The 11,475-nt window shown below is 39.9% G+C and overlaps 1 protein-coding gene across 1 annotated transcript in view; it reads left to right on the top strand.

The window, feature by feature from the left end:
- Cog5 (component of oligomeric golgi complex 5) overlaps positions 1–11,475 on the top strand; it is a gene marked incomplete in the record, with an annotated part of 398,569 nt that overhangs the window by 196,880 nt on the left and 190,214 nt on the right. The window contains 1 exon segment of the mRNA XM_017797544.2: positions 8,507–8,672. Coding sequence (XP_017653033.1) covers positions 8,507–8,672 — 166 coding nt within the window.

Below are 11,475 nucleotides of genomic sequence, written 5' to 3' on the forward strand. Positions count from 1 at the left end.
GTATAAATGAACCACATTTTCATTATCCCACTCGTCAATAAAGGACACTTAGGTTGCTTCCATCTCTTGCTATTGTGAAAAGAGCAGCAACAAACATGGATGTACAAGTGTCTCTTCAATAGGATGATTTCTTTGGGTACATGCCAAGGCATGGAATAACTGGGTCAAACAGTAGGTTCGTTTGTGTGTTTTTTGTTTGTTTGTTTGTTTTTGTTTTTTTGGTCTTTTTCAGATAAGGTCTCTCTACAGCCACAGCTGGCCTGGATTCGCTAATGGAGACCAGTCTGGCCTCGAACTCACAAAGATCTGCCTGCCTCTGCCTCCTGAGAGCTGGGATTAAAGGCATGCGCCACCACACCTGGCTCATTGTTTTTAAGAGTTTTCCATAGGGGTTGAACAAGTTTGCAGTCCCACCAGGAGTGGATGAGCATTCCCCACATCCTCTCCAACATTTGGTATCATTTGTTCTCTTGATCTTAGCCAGTCTGACTTGGGTAAGATGAAATCTTAAAGTGGTTTTAATTTGCATTTTCCAAATTACTAGTGATGCTGAACACCTTTTAAGATGCTTCTTATCCATCTTTATCTCCTTTTGAGAACTCTCTGTTGACAAATTATACATACAACCAGATCAAATAATGTAATATATGTCTAGGCAAGGTTTATCTGAGAGCATTTGGTCTTTGCCCATGCTCTATCTACTTGGCACATGGTAATTAAAAGTACAAAGGATCAGGAAGCAGTGGGGATTCTCGGCCAAGAGGTCAGTCCAGGAGTCTGGGGTGCCAAGATAAGAAGTGGGCCAGTACCCAGGCTAGGAGGAGAGACTGGGTGGGAGAGCTGGGAGAGTGAATGAGGCTCGGGGAGTCACGGATTAGTGGTTACCACAGGACCCACCCAGGAAAGATGCTAGCACCAGGAAGCTGATGGCTGGCCAGCCCAGGGATGCAAAGGTAGGTGGTGGTGGGACAAGGTCCAGAGGGCTCCTGGGGACTGCAGGCAAGAACTGGGTTGGTATGGATGCAAAGGTTCAAGAAGCAGTGGGGATTTTGGGCCAAATTCAGCCCAGGTGTCTGGGGTGCCAAGAGAAGAAATGGGCCAGTACCCAGGCTAGGAGGAGAGACAGGACAGGGGAGCTGGTAGGGTGAATGAGTCTGGGGAAATCAAGGCGTGGTGGGTGCTGCAGGGCCCGCCCAGGAAAGATGCTAACTCCTATTGGACGGTGTTTGGCAGTTGATGGCTATAAAAGGAGAGGCACTTTCCTTTGGGGATGTGGCTGTCTGTAAGTTGTCCTTGCTTCAGTGGTTTGCCATATACCCATGTGCATGTGGGAAGCATTAATTAGACTCAGGGCATTGTTAATAACGAAAGTAATTAATGAAAAGATGACATGAATCTTCAAGGGAGATGGGATTAGGATATTTGGGGTTTTTTTTTTTTTTTTTTTTTTTTTTTTTTTTTTTGGTGTTTTTGAGACGGGGTCTCCCTGTAGCCCCAGCTGGCCTGGAACTCACTATACCAGGCTGGCCTGGAACTCACAAAGATCCACCCGCCTCTGCCTCTAGAGTGCTGGGATTAAAGGCATGCACCACCATGCCCAGTGGGATTAGGATATTTGGGAGAAATGAAGAGAGGTATGGATGGATATGATCAATATACATTATATAAATACATAGAACTTTAAAAATAATTTTATTGGATTTTTTCATATAGTATAATTTGATGATTATTTGGATCCCCTCCCCTATCTGCATGTCTCCTTATTGACCCCTGCTGAATTTAATATACTCTATTAAATAGAAAATTTCCTTAGTTTGGTTTGGGGTTTCTTACCCACTTTCCTTTGTCGTTGCTGCGATTTTTTTCTGGTTCAAGCTCATATGGGACTTGTGCATGATATCACTGTTTCTGTGAGTTTATATGAGTAACTGACCAACTATTTGGAAGACTATTTCCTTATGATCATCCACCACCTCTGGCTCCTAGAATCTTTCTGCCTCCTTTTCTGCAGTGATCCCTTAGCCTTGGGAGCAGAAGTTCGATACAGGTGTCTTATTCAGGGATAAGCACTCTGCAACCTTTTGTCTTGCATGTTGGCCAGTTGTGGGTTTTTGCATTAATCACCATCTGCTGCATAAAGATAGTTTCTCTGGTGTGATTTGAGATGTGCATTAATCTATGGTTATAACAAGAAGTCATTAGGAGTTAGTTTAATAAAGTAAGTATTTCATAAAAAATAGTATTGGGCTTTCTTCTAAGTCCTGGGACCTGTCTTGCCTCAGGTTCCCTAGGCCTGATATGAATGTCAGGTATGGGCTCCAGCCTATGAAGTAGACCTTAAGTTCAATTAGAGAGTAGTTGGTTGCTCTCATAATACCTGTACCACTATTGTATCACTGCATATTTTGCCAGGCCAGTTGTAGTTCACAGAATTCACAGATGGGTAAGGGTGATGATTATTTTTTCCTTCCAGTAACATGCACGTCACCCTCCAGCACTGTGAATGCTAGCCAGTAGAGATGAGGCTCTGAAGTCAGCACCAGCTTGATTTCTTCTTGTTTTACAGCTCCTGTATGTAATATTTTCAGAAATCAGGTCTTACCATCCAGTTCTAGTGGGTAACCAAGAGCAGGGCAATGATCAGTATTTTTTGAGGGTCCATGGGACCCCTGATCAACACTTTCTAGAAAGAGACTACAGTCCATTCTTGGCATTGAGAGTTTTTGTTTTCATTAGCCTATGATTATGACATTACTATGTCAACATTATAGTTACCTGAAAAAATGGCCTAACTCTTAAATTTAATTTTTAAGAATAGGCCTGAACTCAGAAGACGCTTGTTCCCCCAAATATCTCTTGGAACTGTCTGTTGGGGCTGTGCTGATGGAACTTTCTCTGGAGCCCTTTTCTCTGGGATTGTGTCCTCCAGTCAGCCCCACCCATAATTGTATTGAAAATGATTTCTCCAGCTTCAATTGGGAAAGTACAAATTTGGCCCCACCATTATCTTAACAGACCATCCTGTCTTTTCACCCCTACTTCTGGAATACGTCATTCAGCCAAGGTCATGTGTCCTTGCCAGTCTTCACTGTGTGTGTTGAAGATGGGCACACAGTCTTTCAGCACATTGATATGTTAATTCTCAAGCATGCCTACACTCATTCATTATCTTCTTGGGTTGAGTATTACCAAGGAAATGAGATCAGGTACCCAGGTCACTAGACACAAGAACACATGGTTTTGCTAAGGTTAATTAAAAGTCATTAGTTAAAATTATTTTCACTTTATAAAAGTCATTCCTACATATGATGTCTAGAAGGGACAGTGTCCCCCTCTTATCAAGTAACTCCTTTTAATCTCTTTTTATAATGCACATGTGCGCTCACGCCTGTGTGCACGCGCACACACACACACACACACTCACTTTAAGAAGTTTCTATAGTGTTAGGCTTACATATGATTTTTTTTCTAGTGTTACTTCCCCTATATCCCCTCCTCTATCCTGCCCTCTCATTCTCCACCCCATTTAATCCTTCCTATTCTAATGGTCCTCTTTCCATCTTCCTGTCACTGCATTCTACCATCCCTCCCACGAAGCCTTCCCCCTAAGCCCCCATACATTCAAGGAATTCAGCCCCCTGATCTGGGAGTAAAGCAGTAGGACCTGGTATGTCTCAGTGGTCTTCTACTGGAGGAGCAGTCCCAGATGGATGGCCACCAGGCTGGCATGCTTGCCTTGAACCACCTCTGGGTTTGTGGCTGAAGCCCTGGTGACTGCATTGCTTGCTTCCTACTGCTCAGACCAACAAAGGCTCATAGAACCTTTAAAGAACAAAAAATATTTTAAAAAACAGGATGCCAAAAGTGCTAACAATAAAATATGCATTCAGATTAGGAATTTTTTCTGCTTAATGAAGAATTACATTCAAATTAGAAGTCATTTTCCTTAAAAAGATTTTAGTCAGAGAACATTTAAAAAATTTTTATTTTTGCCGAGCATCGTAGTGCATGCCTTTAATCCCAGCACTTGGGAGGCAGAGGCAGGCAGATCTCTGTGAGTTCAAGGCCAGCCTGGTCTACAAAGCCAGCTGTGGCTACAGAGAGACCCTGTTTCAAAAAGACCAAAAAAAAATTTTTATTTTTATTTTTATTTTATATGTGTATTGTCTGCATGTGTGTAAGTGCACCTGTGTCATGCATTGCCCAAGGAGGTCAGAGGAAGACATCATATCCTCCAGACCTGGAGTTACCAACAGTTGATAGCCTCTATGTGGGTCCTAGAAATTGAACCTGAGTCCTCTGCAAGAACAATCAGTGATCTTAACTGCTGAGCCAAGCCATCTCTCCAGCCATGTAAAAGAAAGAACGTTTTTACAATAAATACAATCATAAAGTGATTACATCTAAAATATATAAACATTTTGTACAAATACATAGATAGCAAAAATGAACCAGTTAGAAAAATGGACAACAGGACAACATGTATTATGACACACACATGCACAGGCACGCATGCACGCACACACACACACACACACATAAAATAGATACTGTACTTAGTCTTTTGTCAACTTGACACAAACTACAGTCACCTGAGAAGAAGGAACTTCAATTAGAGAATTTCCTTCATCAGACTGGCCTTTGGGCATGCCTGTGAGGCATTTTCTTGATTATTAATTGATGTAGGAGGACCCAACCCACTATGGGTGGTACCATCCCTTGGCAGGTGGGCCTGAGCTTTATAAAAAGTTAGCTGAGCAAGGTCAGGGGCGGTAAAGCATTCCTCCATGGTTTCTGCTTCAGGTTCCTGCCTCTAGGCACTTGCCTCAGGTTCCTGCCTTGACTTCCTACCTTAATGGACTGTAAGCTGTAGGGTGAAATAACCCCTTTACTCCCCCAAGTTGCGTTTAGTCAGTGTTTTATCACAGCAACATAAAGGTAACTAGAACATATACTTATCATGCATGAAAAGATAACTTCCTTAGTCACTATAGAAAAATTAATTAAAACCATAGTGCTCACTGAAAACAGTAACTAAATTAAAGTGGTGATTGTTATAATTTTAGGTGAGTTGCTAGAGCATCTGGAATTTCTGGTAAGGCTATGGATTGTTGCAGTGGCTTTGGGAAATCTGCAGTATCCATAAAACTAAGCATGGAAACACATTATAATTCAATTCTACTTTTACACAACAGAAATGCATATGTTCATCAAGTGGTATTGGAATTCACAGCAGTATTAATTAAAATATCTAAAATTGAAAATAACCCAAACATATATTCACAATAGAATGGGTTGATGAACTTATATTTCTGCAATGCAGTACTAAACAGCAATGAAATAAACAGCTACTGTTACATGGAACAACATGGAATTATTCTATATATAAGATACTGAGAAAAGGAAGCCAGATACAAAATTGTAATTCTGTTTAGGCAAGGTGACAAACAGGCAAAACTAATCAATAGTGTTTTCAAAAGTTAAAGTAGTAATAATACTTGGAAGGGTACAATTTAAGAAGCCATAAACAATTCAGAGTTACTGACTTTTACTTCAGTAATGGTTTCTTGGATTATATATACTTGTGAGTAGTGGCATGGCAAATTTCTTTTCTTTGTCCCTGTTTTGAGCCTTTGTCTCTGATAATAAGATAACACACACACACACACACACACACACACACACACACCCTCCCTCTTAGAAGAAAGTAAAAAGATAGAAATAATGGAAAAAAAGTTGAACCCTGTTTTCAGTTATGTGGTGTATGAGTGTATGGACCTATGTATAGGGAACATGTGCCTGTGTATGCACCGGTGCTTAAGGTCAGGGGTCTTCCTGTATGTTTTTTATACCTTTTTAAATTTTATGTGTATTGCCTACATGTATGTAAGTGTACCCATGTTATGCAATGTCTGCAGAGGTCAGAAGAGGGTGTCACATCCCCTGAAACTGGAGTTATGGACAGTTGTTAGCTGCCGTGTGGGTGCTGGGAATTGAATCCAGGGCCTCTGCAACAGCAGATAGTGCTCTTAAACACTGACCCATCTCTTTAGCTCCTTATTTACTTAATTATTATTATTTTTGAGGCGGGGATTCTCACGGTAACTGAAGCTTGCCACTGTTTTAGCTAAACCGGCTGTTGAGCAAGCCTCAAGCATCTGTTTGTCCCTGCCATCTCAGTGCTGGGGTTACAGACACGTGCTGCTATGCCCAGCTTTTGCGTGATTGCTGGGGATCTGGTCTCAGTTCTTCATGCTTGCATAGCAAACACTTTATTCACTGAGCTGTTTCCCCAGCCCCAGTTATTTTATATTAGGCCGCTTTCTCCTCTATGTTTTTTTTGTTTTGTTTGGCACAGAAGTGTAGAATTGAAGGTCTATATGAAGATACAACTATATTATGATGTTATACTAAGCTCTTTTTGGTCTTTTTGAGACAGGGTCTCCCTGTAGTCCCAGCTGGCCTGGAACTCACTATGTAGACCAGGCTGGCCTTGAACTCAGAGATCTGCTTTCCTCTGCCTCCACAGTGCTCCACAGTGGCATGCACCACCACACCCGGCTATACTAAGCCTTTTACTTAGAACATTTTTCCCTTTATTTTTTGTGTGTTTGTGTGTATTTGTGCGTTATGTGTGTGTATGTGTGTGTATGTGTGTGCAAGTTTTTGTATGTGTGTTGGTTCACGTATATTTGGATTCATGCACATGTGTGCATTTGTGTGGAGGCCTTAGGTCGAGGTCAGCAAATTATCCTCATTGCTTTTCTCCATTATTCACTGAAGCAGATTCTGCCAGTTACACCCATTGCTCAGTGATATGGCTAGTCTTGCTAACCAGCTTGCTCTGGGGATCTGCACTTTCCTTTAAGAGGCTGGAATTACATGTGGGCCATTAGGCCCACCTGGGTTTTTGGTAATCCAGACTCTGAGTCCTCACGCTTGAGCAGCAAGTTCTCTGAATGCTGAGCCATCTCTCCTCATCAGAACATGTTAATTTGGAATAATATTCACTTGATTTTTTTTTCTTGTTTAATAAAAAATAAATCTTGAATGGATTTTTATTTACCAAACTTATTTCCTGTTATTTTTAAAGCTGCCTCTGATTTACCTCCATCCCTCTGTCCTTCCATCTCTTTCTCCCTCCCTCCCTCTTCTCTGCAGAGGGTATATTATTTTATAGTAATACCAATAGACTTCACAAGAGACTTTTTTATCTTATTTTTAAACATCTAGAAAACAAATTAGTGAAATAATTTAACTTACAAAGATAGAGTCATAAAGGAAGAATTTTAGCTATTGTCCTAGAAATATATGTCAGTGTTTTGGCTTCTAGCTAGTTATTTAGCCATTCACTTAGCAACAGATCTAAGCACGCACATCTTCAAGGCTGTCTCTGCTGGCTGGCAGTGCTGATGCTGCTTGCTGCCTGCCTCCCCTCTTGCTGCTGCAGGTACCTCAGGCCTCCCTGCCCTTTCACTAGCACACCAAGCACATTTTTTTCTCAGTCCTTTGCTGATACCATTTCACAGACCTGTTTCCTGCATCTTCTTTAATGTCCTTCGCTCAGGATACTCTGGTCTCTCTCAGGATCACCATAGAGCTGCATTCTCTTGCTCCTCTCTAGTGATCTGCTAATTCTCCATTCTTATTCTCAGTGTTATTGTTGTTGTTATTGTTTTTTGGTCTTTTTGAGACAGGGTCTCCCTATAGCCTGAGCTGTCCTGGAACTCATTATGTAGACCAGGCTGGCCTTGAATTCACAGAGATCCACCTGCATGCACCACCACACCTGGCTTTTGTTGTTGTTTTTTGAAAGTACTTATCACAGCCAGGTGTGGTGGCACATGCCTTTAATCCCAGCACTTGGGAGGCAGAGACAGATATAGCCAGTTCCAGGCCAGCTGGAACTACAGGGAGACCCTGTCCCAAGAAGACCAAAAAAAAAAAGTACTTATCACTACCTGATGTTCTGGTTTATTTTTGTTTTGTATATTTCACAATGAGTTAAAAACTCCATAAGGGTTGGGACTTAATTTGTTATACTCCTTTGCTTCCAGTACTCAGTATTCTGACAGATCCATAGTAGGCCCTGCAAAAAATATATGGCTCAGCCCTCTGCCGGCCCTGCAGACCATTTATATCCTTTATAACATATATAGGATTGCCTTTAATTTCATAATGGCATGTTTAGTAGCCATTGGTGATGAATTTTAAATAAGATCTACTATTAAACAACAGACTTCCAAACTTGCTACTCTCTTTTGAAGGAGGAAACAAAAGGGTAATGCACAAATATATGTATGTATATATGCATGTATATATTTACTACCTTATGAAAAAAATATGATTAAGAATAATATTTGTTCCAAATTGTCTTTTTTCTTACCTTTGTTAATTTGGACATATAGTAGTAACTATTGAAATACTAATTAGAGTTATAGATTTATATTGGTTTTTCTCATTTCCAATTTATATCTGTTTTCATTCCATGTCACCTTTGTTTAAGAATCCAACTCAAGTGGGAACAGCTCTTCATGTTTTCCATAACCTCGGAACTCTGAAGGATACTATCACCAGTGTTGTAGATGGATACTGCGCTTCTTTAGAAGAGAATATCAACAGTGCCTTAGACATAAAAGTTTTGACTCAGCCTCCCCAGTCAGCTGTGAGAGGTATGGATGTGGTTTATATTTAGCCTCTTTACTTATTTATAACTGAGAGGTCCTTTGAATAGTATGTGAAGCACTCATGTTTCAAAGCAATCTAATGACTCATTTTTCAGTAGAGAGAAATTATGTTCCAGAATTTATTTATAAAATTTTCCTATAATCAGTGAGTTGAACTGGCCATTTGGTATATTCAGAACTTCTGGATAAAGAAGTATAAACTTTGGCATCATTTAGTTGGAAGGAATCAGATGCAAAAAAAGAACAGAACATATTTTTCTTCCTAAGGTCTTTATCTTCACATATACTTTGTATTGAGAAAGAAAATATTTTTAAGGAATCCCATCTCTTCTTTAGCTTTCTGGACTTTTCTTTATAATTTTCATATTCAAAAGCAATAATAGCTCAGGCAATCAAAATAGATAAAACCTTTGGGAACATTCAACCATGGCAAAATGTAAAGGAAACTATTCCAGGAAGGTAGATTCCAGATGAGATGAGTAGTCCTTGTTTATCACTCTGCACCTTTTTCCTGTCAAGATGTCCTTGATTGTGACTTTCACAGGCACAGCATACTTCTTCCTAGAGCTCAGAAACACCATACATTGTATGTAACCTCACTTTTTTCTGCACCTTCATCCTTCCACTTCTTACCATGTATTCATATTTCTCCTTTGCTACTGTGGAGAAAACAGTGGCTTGGCTTGTACATTAGAATCCTCTTGGGTATCCACTCAGCAATACTTTTTCTCTGCCAGGTTGACAGTGTTTTCCTCTCTGAAGCTCTTTTTTATTCTACACAATTGTCCTATTGTATCACCCTTAGCTCGGAAACAAACAAATATATCTTAACTCCATTTCTTTCTTTGATTCTACTATCCCATTTTATTTTGTTAGTCTATAGAAAAATTTCCTAAATTATTGTGTACCTTACACTATATTATTTCTTCACATTTTTTACAATAGGACAAAAAGTTCATTTAATCATACAAAATTATTTCTTATCCAAAAACTCCCTTTTAAAAATATTGTTTACCAAAAATATAACTTTATACTTAGATATGTCTTTACATTTTTCTCTCCTAGTTACTGGCCCCATTTTACCTTCTCTAATATCATGAGACAGAGAAATAAAATATTACCAACTGTGTTACTTAGTTTTTCTCATTTGTTATGGTTTGAATGAGAATGTCCCCCATAGGCTCCAAGTATTTGGACATTTTTTCCCCAGCTGGTGGCGCTGATTTGGGAGGTCTTAGAAGGTGTGGCCTTACTGTAGGAAGCACGTCACTAGGGCAGACTTTGAGAGTTCTTAAGCCTTGCCAAATTTCTAGTCTCCCTCTGCTTCCTGTGCCTGCTTGCTTTCTGCTCCTGCCACCTCAGCCATGCCTCCCCCACCATTATGGACTAATTCTCTGGAATTTATGCTAAATAAACTCTTCCCTCTATAAGTTACCTTGTCACAGTGTCTTATCACAGGAACAGAAAAGTAGCTAATATGTCCTTGCTGTGACAAAAAATTGCCTACAAAAGCAGCTTAAAGAAGAAAAGATTTCTTTTGGTTCATAGTTTGAGAGCACAGTCTATCACTGTGGGGATGGCATGGAAGAAAGAGAGTAAGGCAGCTGGTCACACTGTGTCTGTAGTCAGAACACAAAGAGACATGAGTGATGGTGTTCAACTGGTGTTGTTTTTCTTCACTCTGGGCCCTATCTCATGGAATGATGGTTTCATATTCAGGGTGGTCTTCTCTCCTCAATCAAACTCTATGGATGCACTCTTACAGGCACATCCATAGGTTTGTCTCCTGGGTGATTCTAAATCCTGTCCACTTGGCAATCAAGATTAATATTCACAATTATTAAATGAAGTCAAATTATATATATGTCATGATGAAACTAAATTTATACACTGTTTAACTATGAAGCTCTTTATTTGCTACCAGTTTTAGACATTGTCATCACTTGAATTTTTTTCCTTTGGTGTTTTTGAGACAGGGTCACCCTGTAGCCCCAGGTGACCTGGAACTCACTATGTAGACCAGACCGGCTTCAATCTTAAGAGATCTACCTGCCTCTGCCTCCTGAATTCAGGGATTAAAGGAATGGTATCACAATACTCCGCTTCTTCACTTGAATTTTTTTTTTTTTTTTTTTTAGTTTCAGAAGATTTTTAAAATTTTATTTTATCTTCTTTTTTAAATAAATAATTTATTGAGAATTTCATACATGCATATAAGGTGTTTTGACCAAATCCATGCCCAATCCTTCCCCTCCAACTCCTCCCATATCTCCCAACCCTTTTTTCTGACAACTTCATGTACTCTTTTTTTCTTCGATTTTTTTTTTTTATACTGGGAATTTTGGCTACTCTAACATTCCCCCCTCGGAAGAGGTAATCCTAAAGTCTTTTAAGGATTAGATAAAAGCTCCCAAATATTTTTGACATTTTTGGCCTTTGGAATGAAGTAAGTTGCTAAGAGGCCCAAGGACATTATGAGTTTTACCAAGAAACTGGCTACTTTTCTTTGGGGTCTTTTTACCCTAACTGCCTAGCCAGTTCCTATCTCCAATTCTTATCACACCATCCTCTGATGGGAATCGGGACACAGACCCGCTCTGGCTCCTTCCATGCTGAACAGGGACGAGGGTGAGTCAACTGGAATACGCTTTCAGTGGGTCTATCTCAAAGACTCCCAAATTGCATAACTCTTATCTCTAGGGAGAAAAGAAAGTCCTTGACTGGTGAATAGGAGATGTGAAGGAGAAGTAAAGGCAAGAATAATTAGCATTACAAGTTCTAGACAGGG

This window comes from Nannospalax galili, unplaced genomic scaffold (assembly GCF_000622305.1).
Source record: "Nannospalax galili isolate Female #2095 unplaced genomic scaffold, S.galili_v1.0 scaffold312, whole genome shotgun sequence".
NCBI classification, from domain to species: Eukaryota; Metazoa; Chordata; class Mammalia; order Rodentia; family Spalacidae; genus Nannospalax; species Nannospalax galili.